The following is a 23032-nucleotide window of genomic DNA, read 5'->3' on the forward strand; positions in this document are numbered from 1 at the left end:
TTAGCTATTTTCAAGTTTTCAAGTATTACACCACAAAAAACTTAAAAGAATATCAGACAAATTATTTATATTTTAAAATCCCCTGAACATGAGACTGCTTAACAAAATGAATCAACGACTGGAAAATGAAAGCAAAAGACTACCTAATACCTTCAGTGTGTTGACTTATTATTAAAAAGAGAGAGGACAACATAAGAGGCAACAGAATGACACTCTTGCTCTCTCTGGTTACCCAGACTTAGAAGCGTGAGTTTTGGCAAGTTAAGTTATAGGGACTTTTGAATCTCAAGCTTACCTTTATACTCCCCCCAATAAGATCAGGAGGCTCTTCATCTGTTTCCAAGGCAACGTTTACAGAGGCAAAGGGACGACTGGCCATCTGCTGCATCTCTCGAAGAAGTTGCTGATGAGCAACACAGCAACCATTAATGCAATGAGTACTGAGTATTGTTACAGGATACTATGTATAAAAACATCTCATCCTTTCTGATTCAAATAAATCAAGTCCAAAACAATATATTTGAGATGGTTGGGGAAAACTGGACATGGACCAGGTAACAGACAACATTAAGACTTTTAATTTTGTTGGCTGTGATAAAAGTATTGTTCTTACATTAAAGAAAAAGTCCTTATCTGTTAGAGATACATACTAATGTCCTGATGGATATAATGCTATGATGCCTGCTTGTTAAATACATTAAATGAATTATCCTATCTCCTCATATGTTATTATTATTACTAGCAGGCTTTCTTTCTTCCTGCTGAAACTTGAACCAAGCATTTACACAGCAACAAAACCTGTTCTCTGTTACACAGCAGACAGGAACTAAAAGAGCTCTTTATTCAGAGGTGGTATAAGCCAAACACATAAATAAACGAAGTTTTGCAGAGTAGAGGGGCAAGGAGGGGCTCTGGGTTTAGGGAGGCCTGGATATGAATACCTGCTCTTACGGGAAGTCATTAATCTTCCACTGAGGCTTACCTCTCTACGTCGGGAAGCCCAACAACTTTGTTTGATCTTCCAAACCACAGCAGCCACCAGGAGCAAAGAGAGGAAACAACTGTGAGAAAGGAAAGTACCGAGTTATTATCCCAGCCCCCAGGTTCAGCAGGCTGTCACCCACACCTCAGGCCAGGCAGGGGAACAACCCTCCAAATACCAACTCCAAGCTCCTTTCTGATGAGTCATCACAACCAAGCCCTGGTCCACAGGAAACAAAGTGTGAGCAGACTGTAATAAGCTGGCTTTCCCAACCCAGCCACTAGACTGTTCTGTCTCCACCACAAGGTACTCCGAGAGAGGAGAGCCTTGACCTCCTGCTGGGTCTTTATCAGGATGCGCATCATGGCTCATCCCAAATAAGAAAAATAATTCTATAATAATTATGACAAATAACAAGCATGCTATTTAATCAAACTAGCAAACATTTACTAGTAAAGTCCAAAGAAATTAGAAAAGTTAATTATCAAAAGTTAACAACCAGCTTTTCATAAGTAAACAAGAAATTTATATGTAATTATATATATATACATACATATATATATACACTCAATTATATTTTTACAAAGTAAATTTTTTTTCAATAAAATAAAACAAACTCATGCCAACAGCTTTCTTAAAAGTATTGGGAGAGAATAACTCCCAGGGGTCTTGTAACTGCAAATGGTTTCAATGTTCTCTCAACAGTAAACCAGACACTGAATGGTTTGAAAAGCTACTGCAACAGCAAAGAGAATGACTGACTTCTGCTTTAAAAGGACTAGTGAGCTTAACAAATAAACCTCTTAGGTAATTGCCTGAATAATTTCTTTCTCTCCCTTTTCAGTTTTATTAGATAGAATTATTACAGTTCGACTGTACACACACATATCGCATGTAAATACATATATACAGTATACTGCATTGTTTTTTAGTTTACATGTATGTACTAATTATTGTTTCTAAGAACAGACTGCTGCTTAAATAATTTTAAAACTGGCATTTTCACTCTAACTTGTAAAGGGGGCTTGCTACAGGCACCCTCTTGCTGAGCTCTGTGTTTGCACGATGGGGTTGGCTTTGTGAAAGGCAGCCGCAGTGACTCCCGGGCTGGTTGGAGACAGGCACTCAGAGGTGCCAGGAGGACGGGGCTTCTGTCCTTTCACAAACAGAAATTAAGCCTCCCTCAGCCTACGCCTCCCCAAGATGAACAAGAGAGCAAACTTGTCCAATGGGTACTCTGACAGAAGAGGAGCCCAGGGTCACCACTCCATGGGGAGCCTGCAGTCCCTAATTTGCTGGGCCTCTTGGCCATCCTAACACTGATGATCCTTCCTCCTGACAGTGTCAATTTTTTTTTTAATCAATAATTTACTGGGCCAGGTCCTCTTCTAGGCTCATGGAATACGTCAATGAAGAGAACAAAAGACCACTTTGGTGCCAGCGGATGGAGGCAAACAGTAAACAATATAAATAAGTAAATTATAGAGCCTGTCAGAGGGTGTAAATGCTACATAAATAGACAGTAAGGGTAAGGAGGTTCGGAGTGCCTGTGGCACTCTAAAGCAGAATAGACAGAGTAGGGGGGCTTTAATTCTTGAGAAGGTCTCATCTGGGCAAAGACTTGGAGGATGTGCAGCAGGCAGCTCAGGGGAATTCTGGAGAAACGAGCCTGGGCAGCAGGGCCAGCCAGCACAAAGTCTGGGGCAAGGACGTGCCTGGAGTGAAAGGAAGTCAGGCTAACGATAAAGACATAGAGGGAAGGGGATGGCAGATCATGAGGGTCCTACAGGCATTAAAATAAAGGTGTTGGATTTTACTGAGATGAGGAGCCAGTGCAGGTTTCTGAGCAGAGAAGTATTATGATCTAACTTACGCTGGGGAGACCACTGAAGTGGCAATGGCAGAAAGAGAAAGAACAGGAGTCCAGGCGATAAATGAGGGTGGCTCAAACCAGGACGTGTGAAAAGCACTTTGGAAGGTTGAGACAACAGGATTTCCTGATGGGCTGGATGTCGGGTGTGAAAGAAAGAGAAAAGCCAGGGTCTTTGGCCTGAGGAATTTGCCATCAACCTAGGCGGGGACGGCTCGGGGGAGCAGGTGGGAGACAGCAGAGTTCAGCGTTAGACATGTGGAGACCTTACACACCTATCTGACCGGCACGGGGAGATGTTGTGAACAGGCAGAATAGCCTGGGGGCCGGTGTCAGGTTGGGGCTGGAGATGGCATTTGAGAGTCATCAGCAAACTGCACAGTATTTGAAGTAATAAATCTGGATGGGGCCCCCAAGGGAGTGAATACAGAGAAGAGTGTTCTGAGGACACCCCAACACTGAGAAGTTGGGGAGAACAGGAAGAAGCAGTGAAGAAATCTGAGAAGAGTAACCTTTTCTGTCTTTCATGGTTTCCATGCATAGTCTTGCCTTCTTTCCCTTGTAATCCTGCTTTTTGTTATTTTTATTCTAAGAGATGAACACGAGGAGGCAGCAAATCCACATGGAAGGCACGAGGCCAATGAGTTGGTCAAGGTGCTGCTGAGTACGGGCCTGGCCTCAGAGGTGAGGACTCTGATGTCACTCAGAGGCCCTTCCTGGGACGACCCTCAGCGCAGAGCTAGGAAACAGGGCAGCTCAGAAGGTCTGTCTGTGCCCCTTTCCCCCCAGGCCTCAGTGGGGCTTCTGTCTTTAATGCAGACCTGCTGAAAACACCAACAACCTGGTTCCTTCTACCTTTCCAGCTTTTTTAAGAGACACAAACAGAATACCAACACACAGTGATTGTCCCTCAAAGCTGGTAACATGCCTGACGGCTCCTAGGGTAACACAGCAATGAAGAATTTACTAGTTATTTCAAAAAAGATGGCACTTGCTGAAACCCCTCCCGTCTTTTTCCTACCACTAATTTGGGTACAGGTAAGGCTGTGCCTCAGTGTTCATCCTACTGCAGTCCCTCTTGTCAACAGTTTTGTATATTTTTTAAATACAAATGTAACTTTAAAAAATATCACAGAAACTTTTGAACATACACAAAAGTAGAGAATGACCTAGTCAATCTCAGTAAGTCCACTACTGAGCCTTGAAAATTACTGACATTTTGCCAATGGCATTCAAAGATCATTCTTCAAGAAGAAGTGTATTTTTCTCTTTCAACACAAAGACACTGGCCACGGGCTAAGGGTCTCACTTCCTTTTAGCTCTGCACCTAAGGAGAAAACAAGAATCCATTGACCTTTTTGTCCTAAACCTGTCCCTGCTTATGAGAGGCTTGCACTTCCCTGAGACCATTCTCAAAAAGTCATGCTTTGATTCTAGGTCTTTTTCCCCCTTTTGTATATATCTTTGAAAACTCACAATTCGTCTGAGAGCTCAGTGTTTGGCGGTGTCTTTTTCACCAGTTTAACTGTAACTGCACAGCTAGAATATTTTGAGAGCATAGTGAAACGTCCTCCTGGAGGGTAAGGCCATTAAATAACGTGTATCTTTTCCTGTCCAGCCTTCCTAAAACTACGTATCATTTCTTGGCCTGACCTTGACCTCCCAGCCAATCTAAACACAGAGATACTGCTGCTTCTGCACAAGCTCCTGTGATGATCTGCACTTTACCATTCTGGTCTGAATCAGATTCAAAGTGGCAGGTCCCCATATCACTTCCATCTTCTGGAAAATGAAATGATTAACAAGTCGTGGATTTGTCAAAATGTCTGCTGTCCATCTGACAAGAGTCTTAGCAGAAGTTCAGATAATTAAAAGTTTTCTAAAAACACTGTATCTTGCTTATATTAGGAATTCCCATTACAATACCTCCTCTTGGCCAGGTGGCAGGACGTCACTGCCTGCTTCTCCTTTTCATCCTCATCCAAATGCTACCCTCTAAGGCACCTCTAACTCCAGCCACACAGATTTCCACAGAGTGTGTGTCTGTCTCTCCTGCTTTTACTAACAGTCACCATCGTGACCACACTAGCACTTCACTCCCAGATAGTCTTCCACATACATCACCTCATTGGATTTTTAGAGCAAGCAAATAGGTCGTATTATTTCCCTCTTTATACACAAGGCTCCTACTGGAGTCGGAGGGGGCATCTCAACAAGACACCAAGAGGGCTTAACGGATTTATCAGAATCTAGAGTTTACTCTTCACTGTGCCCAAGTCTGGGAGTCCTTTTCTAACTTACCTCATACTGACATTTTCTCATTTGAATCACTGAGCTGCCCCCTTCCACTCTGACCCCCAACTCTCCTTCTCTCTTCCGTGTGCTATGACCTGTTGTTCTGAGTGTGCAGGATTATCTGGGTACCATTCCTTCTCTCCTTATGTTTCATATATATCCTTTTGGACCTGGTTAACTTGCTCTGGGAAAATATTTTCTTCCCCATGCTCATGAAAAGGACTCTATTCTCAGCTAAAAGCTCATCATTCCGAGTTCCTAAACAAAATTCAGAAAAAAACGAAGTTCTGGATTCTTTTCCAAAGGTCCCCACATTCAAAAGGGAGAAGTGATGAGAACACCACCTGCCCTGTTTCCTACAGACTGTAGTCCCTAAAGATGCTACCCTGACAAATTCTGATGGTGTCACTCCGTCTTCCACCATCAGCTGAAGTGACTGATCCTCACTAGGCTGGTACTTGGTAGCAGAGTCATCTCATTCCATACACACAGTCCAAGAATGTAACACACCTGCTAACTGGGGCCGCTGAGTAGCACAGGGCTGCTGCATTTCCACTAGCCAGCAGCACCAGCTCCTTCCCCTCAGGGAGGCTGGTGCCTGTGGCTCCTCATGACTTTGTACTTCTCCCGAAGGTCTAGTTTACTTTCCACATGTTTAAGCATGACTCAGTGCTAGGTGCTGCAGATGTGTGTACACGGGAGTGAACAAGAGACAGTGTGCCTGCTCCCTTGAAGCTTAGGATCTAACCATGAATACAGATAATTAGCAAGTACAACACTGTGACATGTACCATGATGAAAAAGAATACAGTTCCATGGGCGAGAAGAACCAGGGGAGAGGATTTAGTCTGGGGGAATCCTGGAGGAAGGGACACTGGGTCTCAAAATTTGAAGGATGAGTGTGATATAGTAAGAAACAAATATATGGTCTTGATCCTGAGTTCCTGGCAGAGTTCTTAAAACCCTTGAAATCCCCTGCATGATAGGAGTGTCCTCTCCCATCTTTTTACACAAATGGTTATAACAGCTTTACTTGTAGTAGTCAAAAACTGGAGACAATCCAAATGTCCATCATGATGCGAAAAAACTGTGGTTTACCTTCACACAGATTATTTCTCAGCATTAAGAAGGAAACAACTACTTTTAAAATTTTGATTAAAAAATCTTTCAAATATATCTTTACTAGTTATTTGCACAAAGTAATTTATACACTACAGAAGGGTTTGAAAAAATGATACGGTCTCTGAGTCTGAGTTACCTATTTTTTATAACAGGTTTATGGAGATGTAATTCAGGAGTGTCTTTCTTTCCCTCTTGGGAGGGAAGGACCCAAACAGCTTCAGGACAGGGACTGGTCACCAGAAAAACCAATCAAGTGATTAGGGGGGTTAGATCATTCAGTTCCCCAGTGCATCTCCCTGCTGGGAGGGGAGAGGGGCTGGAGACGGAGTTCAATCACCAAAGACCAGCGATTTCACCAGTTATGCCTATTCAATGAAACCTTGGAGACACGAGGAATGACGAGGCTTGGGGGGCTTTGGGGCTGGTGAACACGTTGATGTGCTGGGAGTGTGCGGTGCGCAGAAAGAGCATGGAAGCTCCAAGCTCGCCCTTGTGCCCCCAAACTTTGCCCTATGCATCTCTTCCACTGGGCTGTTCCTGAGTTGTATTCTATATAGTAAACCTGTAATTAAATGTATAGTGCTTGCCTGAGTCCTGCAAGTCATTCTAGCAAACTGTTGAATCTGAGAGGAGGTGGTCATTGGGAACTTCTAAACTCGTGGTTTGCCAGGAAGAAGTGCGGGCAGCCTGGGGACTCACCTGTGGCTGACGTCGGAAGTGGGAGCAGTCTGCTGGACTGAGCCCTTAACTGTACAGTGGGCACTAATTCCGAGTGGTTAGTGTCAGAACTGAACTGAACTGTACGACAGCCAGTTGATGTCAAAGAATTGATTTTTGTTTGGAAAAAACAAGTAAAAATTTTTACTTCATCTGTAAAAGTATACAGATGAAGGGTAGGGGGAAGAGCATCCCAGAAAGGAGGAAAAGTATGAACAAATGATGGAAGGTGGGAAGCAGCTTGGTGCTTTGGAAGAACAGAAGGAGGCTCATGAAATGGGAACACAGAGGAAGGTAGCGCAAGGTGAAGGTGGAGAGGTAAACAGAGGACCCTGGTTTATATTTAAGATACAATGCAGAGCCACAGGATATGACAGAAGCAGTTAGATACTAACTCATGACTTTAAAGGTCTCCTTTGGACTTTTTGTGGGTTGCAGAGAAGCCACAATCAATTGAAATTGTCCAGACGAGACTGGGATGGTTAGGGCCAGGGTGGGGAGTGGAGGCAGAGCAGACTGATAGGTTTGACAACTAGAACTGCTGGGATGTGGTGAGGGTGCCTGTTGGGTGTCAAAGGGAGAGGCGTGACTTGGAACTGGCGGCATGACGTTGCCAGTCAGTGATACGGGGAAGACTGGAGAGGAAGGATCAACAAGTTCATTTCTGGGCATGTTATGCTGCAGATGGGGATGGAAGAATTCAACCAGAGAACATGAGTGAAAAGAGAGCCAGGGTCGAGTTCTGGGAGAATACTAACAGTGACATGTTGAATAGAAAAGACAGTGCAAGGGAGGCCAAGAAAGAGCAGTCTCAGGGCAGTATGGGGTCACAGAAGGCAAAAGGAGTCTCACTGATGGGATGATCAGTTGGTTGATATTGTTGAGAAGCCAAAAACATAAGAACTGAAAAGTAAGTTTTGGATTTGGCAACAGCTATATTTTAGTTGTCCTCAACAAAAATAAATTAGATGGGGTATGGGGATGGAAGCCAGGTTAGAGAGAGCTGAAAAGCGAAAAAGGGGCTCCAGCAGAGGACTTTTAGGGTAGTCAAAACATTCTGTGTATTATGATGACGGATACGTTGTCATACATTTGTCCAAACCCCACACAATGTGCAACACCAGGTGTGAACCCTAAGGTAAACTATGGACTTTGGATGATTACAATGTATTGGTTGAGGTTCGTCTTCATCCTCAGCAAAAAATGTACAATTCTGGTGAGTGATGCTAACAACAGGGGAGGCTATGCATGTGCGGAGCCAGGAAATTTCTGTAACTTCCCCTCAATTTTGTTGTGAACTTAGAACTGCTTTAAACAAAGTCTCTAAAAATGAAAAGTAACGAGGAGGGAAGGAACTTATTTATCCAGTCATCTGTCGATGGATATTTAGGTTGCTTCCATGTCTTGGCTATTGTAAATAGTGCTGCTATGAACACTGGGGTGCATGTATCTTTTTGAATTAGAGTTCCCTCTGGATATACGCCCAGGAGTGGGACTGCTGGATCATATGGTAAGTCTATTTTCATAAACTGATAATGGTTAATTCAAATTTCTAAATGGCATATTTTGTCAAATATTCCTTAACTCTAAATGCTATGTCTTTATGTTAAATGTAATGGTAAGTCTATTTTTAGTTTTTTAAGGAATCTCCATACTGTTTTCCATAGTGGCTGCATCAAATTACATTCTTATCAACAGTGTAGGAGGGTTCCCTTTTCTCCACACCCTTTCCAGCATCTATCATTTGTGGACTTTTTAATGTTAGCTATTCTGACTGGTGTCAGATGATACCTCATTGCAAGTTTTTTTTTTTTTTTAATTGAAATATAGTCAGTTATAAGGTGTCAATTTCTGGTGTACTGCATAATGTTTCAGTCATACATATATATACATATATTTGTTTCCATATTCTTTTTCATTATAGGTTACTACAAGATATTGAATATAGTTCCCTGTGCTACACAGAAGAAATCTGGTTTTTTAAATCTATTTTACATATAGTGGTTACTCATTGCAGTTGCATTGCTCTGATAGTTAGCAATATCGAGCATTTTTTCATGTGCCTGTTGGCCATTTATATGTCTTCATTGGAGAAATATTTGTTTAGGTTTTCTGCCCATTTTTTGAGTAGGTTGTTATTGTAACTCAGGGTTTTGCAAAGCTATCTGAACATAAGAATCACTGGAGAGCCTTTAAAATATCTCAATAACACAGGCCTTAAATGACAGTAGACCAGATGGACTTAACTGAGATCTACAGAGTATTCCATCAGAAAGCAGCAGAGCACACATTCTTCTCAAACGCACATGGAACTTTCTCTAGGATAGACCACACGCTGGGCCACAAAGCATACCTTGGCAAACTTAAGAAAACTGAAATCACATCAAAAATCTTCTCTGATCACAATGCTATGAGATTAAAAATCAACTATGACAAAGGAGGCAAGAATATACGATGGAGAAAAGACAGTGTCTTCAATAAGTGGTGTTGGGATAATGGACAGCTACATGTAAAAGAATGAAATTAGAACATTTTGTAACACTATATACAAATATAAACTCAAAATAGATTAAAGGCCTAAATTTAAGACCAGATAATATAAAACTTCTAGGAAAACACAGGCAGAACACTCTTTCACATAATTCACAGCAGTATTTGGGGGATCTGTCTCCTAGAGTAATGGAAATAAAAACAAAAATAAACAATGAGACCTAATTAAACTTAAAAGCTTTTGCACAGCAAAGGAAACCATAAACAAAACAAAACAAAAAGACAACCTATGGAATGGGAGAAAATACTGCAAGTGATGCAACCAACAAAGGATTAATATGCAAAATATACAAGTAGCTCACACAGTTCAATGTCAAAAAACCAAACAACCTGATCAAAAAATTAGCAGAAGATCTAAATAAACATTTATCCAAAGAAGATATATAGATGGCCAACAGGCACATGAAAAGATGCTCAACATCACTAATTATTCTAGAAATGCAAATCAGAACTACAATGAGGTATCATCTCACATCAGTCAGAATGGCCTCATCAAAGTCTACAAATAATAAACGCTGGAGAGGGTGTGGAGAAAAGGAGTCCTTGTACACTGTGGGTGGGAACGTAAACTGATGCAGCCACTATGGAGAATGCTGAGGAGGTTCCTTAAAAAACTAAAAACAGAGTTATCATATGATCTAGCAGTCCCACTTCTGGGCATATATTTGGAGAAAACTCTAATTCGAAAAGAAACATGAATCCCAATGTTCACAGCAGCACTTTTTAAATAGCCAAGACACTGAAGCAATCTAAATGTCCACTGACAGACGAATGGATAAAGAAAATGTGCTGTATATATACAATGGAACACTACTTAGCCATAAAAAGGAATGAAATAATGTCATTTACAGCAACACAGATGGACCCAGAGTTTATCATACCAAGTGAGGTAAGTCAGTCAGAGAAAGACAAACATCATATGGTATTATTTATATGTGGAACCTAAAAAAAATGACCCAAAGAGCTTATTTACAAAACAGAAAGAGACTCATAGACATAGAAAGCAAACTTATGGTTTCTGGGGGTAGAAGAGGGAAGGATGGATATATTCGGAATCTGGGATTGGCTGATACAAGCTACTATGTACAGAACAGATAAACAAGGTCCTACTGTATAATACATAAAACTATACTCAATGGCTTGTATAAACTTGTAATGAAAAAGAACATGTAAATACATTGTATAACTGAATCACTATGCTGTACAGCAGAAACTAATACAACATTGTAAATTAAAAATAAATAGATAAATGTAAAGAGAAAAAAAAATCACAATGATCAGTCCCACACCAGACCAATTAAATCAGCATCTCTGGGGATAGGGCCCAAGCTGTTGTTTCCTTTTTAAGCTTCTCTGGTGAGTTCTAAGGCACAAGTAGGGCTCAGAGTCATAAGATATCAATTCCAGGCTCTCAGAACCCAATTTGAAACTTGTAGGAGAGGCCTCCAGTTGGCTCTGTTCATCTCTGCATGTCAAATTACAGGTTTGTTTATGAATGGGCTTCCCTTAAACTCCAGACTGTTAAGTAACTGATTAAAGGGTGATTAAGTGCTATAATAAAAACATGAGTAGGGCAGAGTCCGAGAAGAGGTGGACTGTGTGGTGAATGTGCCAGGAGAGGACTTGACAGAGTAGGCAGGCTGGGCTCTGGAAGAGTAACAATATGACAGGCCAGTGGGATCAGGTAAGTACCTGTGAGGCAAATGCAGAGGAGAACTAGGTAAGTGTACCACTCCTCCAGGCCCTGCTGCTCACAAGGCCAAAAAGGAAGGGAATGATAACTACCTTGGAGGGACATATAATCTGCAAAAATATGAATGCTTCTTTGGTCCCACTCTGGAGGGACCATGGAAGATGGCTGGTGTCAGTGAATCCAGGCTGCTTAGCACTTAGCATAATGAAAAAATGTTGGGAGGGGTGGAAAAAGATTTTGGGATTTTAATTTTTCTGTGGTAGCATGAGAGGGCAATTTCCTTTTGAAATCTACATTTCTGTGGGAAGAAGATATTTCCTTGTGAATGGGAGGAAATGTAATCAAATTTCCAGCATTCCATACTGCTGGCATTACATCATTAGCACAGAGGTCCTGTGATGCCCACTTAGCTCCAAAGAGCTAAGATGGACATACTCTGAAAAAAAAAACCCCAAAATAAATAGAGAGTGAATCCCTAGCCTAGTGGATGGTATGGCTTTGGAGTTGAGGTAATTAATATCCTCCCTTGATTCACTGATAAATTTCTGAAGCCTATCCATTTAGAAAAATAGTAAAGCTATAATCCAAATAGATTCAAGATGGATAAAGGAAGACCTAAATATGAAAAAACAACAAAAGACAAAATACTCATGAAGAAAATACAGGAAAAAACCTGACAGATCTGCTTGGTAGAAAATATCATAAATGGGGTTAAAACACAAACAACTGAATATATGTTAATAATCACAAAATATAATGAGGTTCTAAATATCATTAAGAAAAAGGCAAACATCTCAAAAGAAATATGAATAAATGATATTAATAAGTAACTCAAAACAAGAACTGTAAGGTGTAACAGATCAGTAAATATCACTTATACATAAACCCAAATTAAAACAAGGTACCAATGATACCTCCTAGATTAGCAAATTAAAAATAACGAGAGACAGTAATAGTAGTAGTAAGAGAAATCGGCAGAAACGTAAGAGAAATTACATTCCTGCTGGAGAAGTGTTAATTCATGCAACTGTTCTGAGGGGCCATTTGATAGTGTTTTCACATTTTGATATAGCAATTATAGGATAAAAAATTATCCCAGAGATATTCACAGAAAAATGCAAAGACATGCAATAAAAATTGAGGATACCTTAGAGTCAGTCATAGGAGAAATGGTGAAATAAAATATGGTACTCATACTATAGAAAAAAATGTTTAAAAAACTGAGGTGAGTTTCCACATGGGAAAAGCTAACCACAGAACGCTGAGTAAAAAAGCAAGTTATAGAACAACATGTAAGGAGGTAGCCCATTTTATAAACCGAAGTCAGAAAAACCACAATTTACATGTAGTATATATACACAGAGAAAAAAACTGGAAATATTAACAGTGGTAATTTCCAAAGAGTAATTAGGATCACTGTAAATCTGAATTTTTATTTTCTTTTTATATTGTTTGAAGTTTTAATATGAATATAAATTACGTTTGGTATTTTATAAGAACTCTTGTTTTCAAGTTGATTTTCTACTTTAGAAAGTTTGAATGAAGATTTAATGTTTTTGCTTTAAAATGCCTGGACGAGTTTAGCATTGTTTCATCGTATCTTTTTACACTGTCCCTATAAAAATTTTCCCTTTGCATTATCTATATCATCCATCATTGTCCAGCAGAAATTTAATGTGAGCCACATATATAATTTTAAATGTTCCAGTAGCTACATTAAAAAAGTAAAAAGAAATAGGTGAAATTAATTTTATTTTTTATTTATTTTTATTTTTTATTTCTGCTTTTTTCCAGTTTTATTGGGAAATAATTGACATACAACACTGTATAAGTTTTAGGCGTACAGCATGATGGTTTGATTTACATGTATTGTGAAATGATCACCTAGGTGAAATTAATTTTAATAAAACATTTTTATCAAACCAAGAGTGCCAAAACATCATTTGAACACATGACCAATATAAAAATTATCAAGATATATACATTGTTATTTTCTACTAAGCCTTCAAAATCCAATGTGTATGTTATACTTAAAAGCAAATCTCAAATTGAACACTAAATTTCTACCAGAAAATATTTAACTTGTATTTTGATTTCATAAAATTCACATTTGAAAAAGTAGATTCACATATCCAGGCTGTTCTAAATATACTTAAGAGTCTTCTGATAATTGAACTGAATATCAGTTTCAAAATCAGATTTAGTTAAAATTAAATAAAATGAAAAATTCAATTTCTAAGTCATATTAGCTACACTTCAAGTAATCATGCTGTATATGTGACAAGTGGCTATAAAGTATATGCTGATCTTTTAGTTTTTGTTTGCGACTATCTATTTTTCATTTTCATTTACTTTTCATCACTTAAGACAAATCTGGACCTTTTAAACTTTATCTGTTTCTTTGGCTATGTATTATGTTCCACTGGTCAATCTGGTTTTGTTCCAGTGCCATGTTGATCACTGTAGCTTAACAAAAATGCTCCCCTTAGAAATACTGAATGTATTGGAGGAACACATCCAGAAACTAATTAAAGGCTATGTAGGATGCTGGGTCTCTCACACTCTGGACAATAAAATGCATTAAGTAACCAAAGTAAAAAAAAAAAAAAAAAAGTAACTGAACTTTATATAGAAAAGGGCAACTTGGTAATCTGACAGCTCTCTTTCGCAACCTCATCAGCTTACAGCAGGCAGAAGTGGCCCGAAGGATGTGGATGAATCTTGACACGAGGCTATCAACTACCCAGCATCACTCAGGAAGGGATTTTTCCTTTCATGGTACAGAGGGGAGGAGGGCACCTGTTTGCTTTCTATGGGAAATACAATTGTATGGTTTTTATGCCAGCATCTGCCTTCACTGATAAGAACTGTAAAAGACATATGTCTCTGAACAGCAAAGAACTGAGTTTTTAATATTGCCCTTGAGTCCAGCAACTTTGTTGAAGTCATTTAATTCTAATACTTTATCTGCAGATTCTTTTGAATTTCTATGAATTCAATAATGTTGTGATGATTTTTTCTTTTCTAATTCTTATATATTTAATTTATTTTTCCTGTCTTATTATATTGGCTAGAACCTCTATCACAATGTTGAATGAAGTAAGTGATAGTGGCATCTTTGCTTTTTTCCAAACTTAAAGGGAAAGCTCCCAACATTTTACCATTAAGAATGTGGTTTGCTGTTGGCTTTATATATTATTTCTTTATTAGATTTCAAGAAGTTTCTTAAGTTTTTAAAATTAGTGATATTAAATTTTATCAAATGATCTCCCCCATTAAGACGGTATTATTCTCCTCCTTTATGCAATTAATGTGAGTTGCACTGACTGATTTTCTGATGCTAAATCAACCTTGCAATTCTTGGAATAAACCTGACTGGATTAGGATCTAGTAGTCTTTTTACATTATTGATGGATTTTAGCTTTCTCATTCATGAGTGAGGCTAGCTTGTAAATTCCATTTTCATACTATTCTTGTCAGGTTGTATAAGTTCATAAAATGAACTGGGGAGTATTTCTTCTTTTTCTATTTTCTAGAAGACTGAGTTAATAGGAGTTTTTATAGTCATAAAAACATAAATAGGGATTACTGATTTAGCCAAGCACTATGATGTAACTATATTACATAAGTGGGAGGAAGGAAACCATATATGTGTTTATGGTGTAGGGAGTTGCTGGGTGAGGTAACGTAAGATAATAAATCCTCATCTTCCACAACAGGACAGCAAAAGATAACTGAATTGAAAAATCAAAGGGGAAATGAGGATGGGAAGCTGTAGGACATGATGCTGCTGCTTTCTCTTATAAGCACTGTAGCACTTGTCTTTTTCTATGTGTATACAGTATTTTCTTGAAAATAAAATTAAGCTTGAAAAAAAAAACAACTATCTAAACAAAAGAATCCCAGGGCCTAACAAACCCCTTTTAGTTTTAAAACTCTGGATAATCACCTGAGTCATCTCTTGAACAAGAAGAAGCATATCTGTAACACCAATAATTATTGTTAATTATGTATTATTTCAACCCCAAATCCTTCCCAAATGAAGAGCCAAATTATCTACATGTTAGTATGGGGTACATAAAAAGCTGCCTCAAAAAGCCAAAACACAAAGCAAATGTCTTCACTTTATCAGATTAGGTTGAATTTACACTACAACTGACATGCAGTTTTTCATGAATATAAAGTTGGTTTGATCTGCTGTGCAAACACAGAGGATTAGTCATTCACCTCTCATGAGCTGATAATTAATGAAATTAAGCGCTTAAGTCAAAAGAATAGATGTGTTTGTATAAGTGGAATTACCTGAAGAAAGTCACGAAGAACTGTACCAGGTCCATAAAATTGCTGTGCTGGGAGAAGGCAATCTGTGACAGAAAAACAGGTAGTGTGATTAGGTAGGTTACAAGACAGCGCCATCAACTCAGCCTTCTTGGTTCAAGAGGGAGGCAGAAAGACATTACAACTTCAGGAAGAGAGTAATGAAATTTTTTTCACCTGAAGAAAAGTGCCTCATCCCCTTAGTTTTTCTTGCTTAATTGCCAACCCAGAAGTGATGTTCTAAGACTCCACACAAACTCCTACGGCCCCTCTGCTCATGACATCAGATCTCGCAGATCTTGGTTCTTTGAGTCTGACCTGGAAGACGTCTCAGATTCCCTACATGAAAACCCCAATGACAAGCAAGTCAGTTTACTTGCTGCATCCTTGTGCCCTTGTCAAGACAAAATGCTCTCCTCATTTGCTTCAAATTCCAATTCTTAGATCTACTGTGAGGTGGGCAGCCTCCTTTTGTGCCCTTTCATCCCTCTGACACTTAACGTGCTCAGTGTGTACTCACTTCAAGACAATGTCCTTTTTTAAAAAAATAATATCCCGAATTTTACTATGTTGAATATCTTCTGACAATATAACACCAGTAGGAACTTAAGATAACTTTATTATACAGTTAATAGTCTTTATATCAAGAATATTAAAAAAAAATCCCTAATGTATTTCATCAAATCTAAGACACCACTAGAAAAGGCATTATTTTAAGTATTATTAAGAAAAACACTGCCAATTAAACTACGACACAATGCTTTTAAAATCACTGACTGTAAAATCATGATTTCATGAGATATTAGAATATGAAAAAATGTGCACCTTAGGATTTATTACTAAGTATGATAACTGTGTCCTTACTATCCTGGGATACACACAGTAGTGGCCAGAAGTTATAGTGTGTTCTCTGCTTTTTTTTTAAGGGACCACAGACCTCTTTGGAGAGATAATGGTATTATAAATGAAACAATTCTACTGAATAAAATGATAATTAATCAAGTGAGGACAGTAAGTATGACAAGAATCACAGAAGTAAATGATTAGCATCTTCTCCTCCCAATGCCCCCCAGCCCCCCTCACCTGCCCTTGTCAACACCCCTCCTACAGCAATGCAAGGGAAGTGCTGCAGCCTCGGCCCCAGCACGGTCACAATTCAATGCCTGCTCTCTTTATAGCTAGACTCACTGAGGCAGAAGAGAAGTTTCCAATGCTCTCCTTTTTGATGGTTTTATTTTCTTCTTGACATTCTATAAATAAGTCAAGTTCCAGTACTGCCTGTTCAAGCCACAGAATATTACAGGGCACAGAATCTGAAGTTTTTGTGGCCTCCCTCTAGCCACCATTTATAATCAGAAATACAAAGATACATAGATTTCATATAAACAAGGAGAAACCACATTCTTTGTTTTTCCTTTTCTTCATTTATTACAGTAACCAATCCTAAATAAGAATGCTCCTTGAGGGAGGGAAAACTGCACAATGTGGCTATAGTCCTCACATAAAAGTTTTTAATAAGACTGGAGAAAAAAACAATTACATAAACAAGGTTACTCAATCTTGAGGAATGAAGAATCCAGGTTATAACACATAAAGGAGAAGGAAACAGAGTCTAGTGCATTCAATTCTGTTTAGATTTTTCTCTTAAAACATTAGTATGTCCTCAGTGTTTCAACTTAAAGAAATTCAAGAGATGATTTAACTCATCGTAGGGTGCCAAAAAGTTTGGATGCTAAAGGCACCTTCTGAGGATGCAGCAGGTTTCCATGTGCCCTTTGCCACATACCACTCCTCAGGCAGCTCCCCCAGCACTGGGATTCCAATCATTAGCCTGACTTCTTGCTAAAGCAGGGCCACACGACACTCACGTCCAACTTAAAATCATTAAGAACCACTATAAACTAGCTGCCAGTGTGGCTGGTACCCATGACTCACATTACTCTAAAAGTGGTCTTCTTTTATTGAATGTTTATCATCTAAGTCTCCAAAGTTACAAGATTTCATAGGAAAGCAAGAGTCGTAACATGAAAATGTTTATGAACGGACCAGCCGCTTAAAAATATCTATTCCTTCTTCACATGCTATTCACTGTGTCAGTCTTTGTTGATTAATCTTTGATTGACAGGGTGGTGAATTTATTGTCCAAACTTCTGAGAGTGAAGGAGAATACTATTAAAAAGTACACTGGGACAACAAGCATGAATTGTCCCCACTGTCCCCACTTACAGACTGTCAATGCAAACCACTGCAAAATCAATCTTGCAAAAGATGAGATTTTGCTATTGGAGAACTAATCACACAAAACCACAAAGACAAACGGAGTCTTCTTGGCATAATTATCAACTGAAGAGGAATGAAGTATAAAGATTTAAAACCTTCAAAATACTCTGAATAGCATTGAGAGGATTTGGGAAAACTGTTAAGACCCTTGACTATTGACTTTGTTTTTGTTTAAAATTGAAGTATAGTCAGTTTACAATGATCAATTCTCGGTGTACAGCATAATAGTTCAGTCGTACATATACATACATATATTCATTTTCATATTCTTTTTCATTATAGGCTACTACAAGATATTGAATATAGTTGTTTTTTTTTTTTAATCAAAGTACCATCAGTCACAGTGTGTCAACTTCTGGTGCACAGTACCATGTCCTAGCCATGCACACACACACAATTTATTAGTATAGTTTTATAATCATGCTGTGAAGTCAAATCTGAAGTGAAGGGCTCATTCCTGCTGTCTTGTCTCTGAGCACCATCTGCACAACTGAAGCCACACCCCTATCTTCTTACCTTGCTCGATTTTTCTTCATAGCCCTTAAATGTACATTTCTTTATGGTCTTTTCTCCCACTAGAAGATAAGATCCATAAGGGACTCTGCCACTGACTACTATATCTCTTATGCCTAAAGCAGTGACTGTCATGTAAGAGGTGCTTAATAAATATTTGCTGAATAAGTGAATATAGTAATTGAAAAATAATGACCCCATTCCCCCTCTAGTAAGACCTGATTGAGTTTTCTTCTAAGATTGGCTCACAGTTGCAACCGTAATTTAAATTTTAACTGTGAAGTTAAAAATAAACATTTTCCATACTTCTGAGATTCATTTTTCAAAATAATATCCCAATCATACCTTTCTTTTATGATTTATTATAAAAAATGCTGAAATGTGTTTGTGGGCTTTTCTGATACTAAGGATAACGAAGACTTCCTATAACAAAACCTATTTAATACAAGGAAGAAAATTCCATTACAATTTATAAATGAAACTCATAATTTCATTCTTCTCCCTTTCTAAATGGTAGGTATTACTCTCCACACACCAGAAAAATTCTAGAATTTATGTCCCCTTACATTTCCAACTCAACTTTCAGCAATATGTTTGATTGAGATGTGCTTGTCTAGCGTGTTACATAAACTGAAGCATGGAAGCCCTCTGAGCCCCAGGCTTTGGGGTAGGATATTGCAAACTTGCACTCCCCAAGCACTAATTTTGTGCTTCAGCCAAATAAATGTTTTCTGGTTGCAGTACTACTACTGCCCTTGAACCTCTGGCACCTTGAACCTCTCCCCCACCCATCTGCAGTGGGGGTCCTCCTTGTCCCTTATGGCCCAGCACAAACACTCCCTTTCTCGTTCAGCTGCCCCATCCTCCACTGGGAATTGGCTCTCTCTTTTCTGCACTCCCTCAGCACTTGACCCACTTCCCTTTCAGGGCATGGAATAGTCATACTCTACCTTATACTATGGCAGTAGTGATATCCTGGGAAAGAGGGTTCCTGTATTCTGCAGTCTATAAAAATATCAGTTATTGACTCCTATGAAAATACCAATTATTGCTCAGGAGAAAGAAAAGGTAATTTCCCACCTCTCACACAAGAGCAGATGCACCTTTGTATTCTGTTGTTGTTATTTCTTGATTTAGCCATTTTAGGCATCATCTACTAATTTCATACTATATTAGGTGATCCAGGCCATCACTCCCCATCCCTGTTGGAGGTGTTCTCTCACTGTTTTTAGTGCTTCTGTTAGTTTCTGAGTTGTTATCTGGAGGGCGATGGCAATGGAAAAATGCCAAAACAGACAGGAAAAGGATACAACACCCTGGGAACCCTTAGATACAGGAGAGGATGTGCCTGTTACCCACAAAAGGCTGGAGGAGCAGAAGACAACACAGCCACGGCCCACTGGAAAGCAGCCTCCCACACCTCATGGGCCCACAGGGAGGAGCCCTCAGGCCTCTGATGCTCCCCTGCTCAAGGCGGGGGGAGTCAGTAGCTCTTGGGGAAGCTCCCTTTGCCATCACCACCAGGGTGAAGTGCACTGGGCTGAGGGAGAAGAGGTCTTCCTTGGACCTCTGCTGATTGTTCTAAAACTGCCCAACAGTGACTAATAACCAATAAACTTCTAGTCCAGTGCTGTACATTTCCTGCAAAGGAGAATGGAAGGTCAGTTCTGAGGTACGTCCCAGCCGGCCTAGACGGCAGGCCCAGCCGAGGCATATTCTTACAGCTACTTTGGGGAAGCTAAATGATATACTTGGACCTTTATTTTTTATTTCATCATCTGTGTTATCTTTTACATTTTTTTTAATTGTGGAGAGAGCAGCATCATGAACCCCATGTGCTCACTGCCCAGCTTTAATAATTATAGCTCACTTATTTATCAAATAATAGTTTATTTTATCCGCACTCTACCCAGCATCTGGCCTGGCTCCTTCTGTTCTCTCATGGCTGCCTCTCTGGGCCAGAAAGTCAGCTAAGTGAGTGGAGGTTAAAGGAAGTCTAGTGGGTCCTGGCTATGGTGACCACAGGAGAGAGGTACGCTAGAGACAGAGATTTACCCATCCCAGCCACAGGTGGTGCCCACAGATGGTGTCGTGTCCAGGGAGAAAGGTCCAGAGGAAACCCAAGGGGACAATGGCATTGAAGAGCTAAGAAGAAACAGCCAAAGCCACAGGTAAAAAGCAGAAGAGAAGACTCTTTCAAGAAGAAGGAAACATAAATAACAATCAGGATGATGCAAACCATGAGGCAGTACAAAAACTTTAAATGCCATTTGAAATTAAGAAAAATTTATACTTTAAGTAGTTTAGTTCTAAATGCATTTTATGGCTTTATAATTCTTAAAATCCTTAAGGTACAGACTATCTAACACCAGGACGTATGTGTACATACTATTATCCTACAATAAACTTTAAAAGTGTATCTGACTATTCATCTAGTCATAATAACTAATAAGTGAAAACCACCCAAATATTCATCAACACATGAATGGATAAACAAAATGTGGTATATCCATACAACACAATATTATTCAGTCTTAAAAAGGAATAAACTACTGAAATATATTAAATATGGATGCACCTTGAAAACATTATGCTAACTGAAGCCAGTCACAAAGGACCACTTATTATATGATTCAATTTATATGAAATGCCCAGAATAGGCAAATCCATAGAGAAAGGAAGTAGACTGGTGGTTGGCAGGGGCTAGAGGGAGGGAGGAATGGGAAAGGACTGTATCTGGGTATGGGATTTCTTTTGGGGGTGATGAAAATATTCTAAAATTAACTGTGGTCATGGTTGCACACCTCTGTGAATTTATTAAAAACCACTAAATTGTGGACTTTAAATGGGCGAATTGTATGGTACATGACTTATATCTCAATAAAGCTGTTACTAAAAAAGAAAAGTATATCTGAGTCAACAAAAGTTTCATACATCCTTTGCTTAGCACAGCAATCCTATTAGCACCCATAAACATAACTCTAAAATCTAAATGAATGCCCAGTTCTCAATAACAAATTCTGTGTTGCCTTCACTTGTGAACACTAGCCTCTTACATAAACTAGCAAATGAAACACCCAGCAAGCAAAGGACTTTAATATTAGTTCCACATTACAATAACAACCTCTGTTGCAGAGCCAGTAACAAGCCAGAGTCCCAGCTCCACCACCCACCTTCCCACCTCACACACAATGTCTGCCTGTGCATTCTCTGTCTTGAATACCTACCCTCCCAAACTATGGCTGCAGCTGAAGCCAGGTGAGTTCTGCTGACTTGGGGGAACACCTAGAACCACTTTCGGAAAGCAGGGCTTGAGGGAGGGGTACACACCCACAAGAGCAACCAGCCAGAAACCAGGCTCGACTGGCTCAATACACCTACTACCCTCCAACACACAGGCCTTTTCAGTCTGGGTGGTTTTTTAAAATTTTCAACTGCATCTACAAAGATTTTTTTATAGTTAGTTTCAAATTCCCTCAGTTAGCAGCTGCAGATTTTGATCTGTTCCTAATTATGGAAAAGAATCCTGGGATCAGTTCAGAGTGAAATAACTTGAATTTACCATTACCATTTTTAAAGCACCAATATTTACACGAATTTCTGAGGAGAGAATTAAATTTCCTCAGTTATTTTGCTTTAAAAAATAAGAATCAAAGACAAAAAAGGCTTTTGGCTACCCTGAAAGCTGTACTGAAATTTAACTGGATGGCTTCCACTGCACCATTTAGACAGTTTCCTATTCTCTTCCTTAAGTAAGTCTCTGTATTTTCACTAAATCTGTACAGTCTCTAAGTGTGTATTTAAGAGCTAACTACATCCAGAAAGGCTAAGGCTCTAAGGAAAATAAAGAAAGGTGCAGCCTCCTTTGTTGAGAACACGCCTGCATCTGCCCAGGAAGATGCAAGCTCAGCGCTCCACACAGCACACACCCAGGTACAGCCCCAAGTGGAGAGAGAATCAGCACTGACCAGGTTCTTGTGCGAAGACACCAAGAACACATGATGCCAAATACTGCAGTTATTTGTACCAAAGAGCAAAAAAGACATATTTTCAATAGAACTTACCTGCTTTTTCAAGGGAAGCGTGGAAAACTAAATGGTGAGCACACCATCATTTATTTTCAAAAGTGCTCCTGAATACAGCTTTCATAGGTGGATCTTATTCAAGTGAGTGGTCCAGCCCAGGTAAAAAGGACCAAAAAAATCAGGCGGAGGATCAACATCTCTTTGAGTCTTAAACTTAAAATGAGTACTTTTAAAAAGTAACTGTGGGGAAGAGGTCCCTCCAGAAGGAAATGACCATTTCAGTGACTCTGAGAGGGTGGAGCAACGAGGCATTGGGAAGGAAAAAAAAAAACTAGAACTCGGCATTGGCAACAGCACAGCTATCTCCAGCACAAAAGCCTGTTTATATGCGCAGAGTCCTCTTTCCAAATGGGAAAAACCTCAGCAGCTTAAGTCAAGGTTTTCAGTAGGAATCTTAAAAATATTAATCATTTTTTAGCTATAAGCAACAAAGCTTGAAGTTCAATTCGATTTGGAATATAGCAAGGTATTCAGTATGAAAACCAGCTCAACTTAAGTCAGTAAGTTATATTTACTAGAACCCAAATCAAATACTTTACAATTGTATGTGATCTATAACTTGACAGTGTTATTAGCAGGTGTTACCAAATTGAAATTCTACTGACTAG

At 39.2% G+C, this 23032-nt stretch overlaps 1 protein-coding gene across 4 annotated transcripts in view; it reads right to left on the minus strand.

The window, feature by feature from the left end:
* ATRN (attractin) overlaps window positions 1–23032 on the minus strand; it is a 121929-nt gene that overhangs the window by 11213 nt on the left and 87684 nt on the right. For 2 of the 4 annotated variants that reach the window (XM_074346983.1, XM_010972801.3), the window contains exons 25-27: window positions 15532–15593; window positions 983–1061; window positions 296–403 (exon numbers count right to left, since the gene is read on the minus strand). In XM_074346983.1, coding sequence (XP_074203084.1) covers window positions 296–403; window positions 983–1061; window positions 15532–15593 — 249 coding nt within the window. Of the gene's footprint in view, window positions 1–295; window positions 404–982; window positions 1062–12968; window positions 14040–15178; window positions 15211–15531; window positions 15594–23032 lie in introns of those variants that run through there. The other 2 variants (XM_045508534.2, XM_045508535.2) reach the window with 2 other exon arrangements.

The sequence above is a fragment of the Camelus bactrianus genome, chromosome 19, assembly GCF_048773025.1.
Source record: "Camelus bactrianus isolate YW-2024 breed Bactrian camel chromosome 19, ASM4877302v1, whole genome shotgun sequence".
Lineage (NCBI taxonomy): Eukaryota > Metazoa > Chordata > Mammalia > Artiodactyla > Camelidae > Camelus > Camelus bactrianus.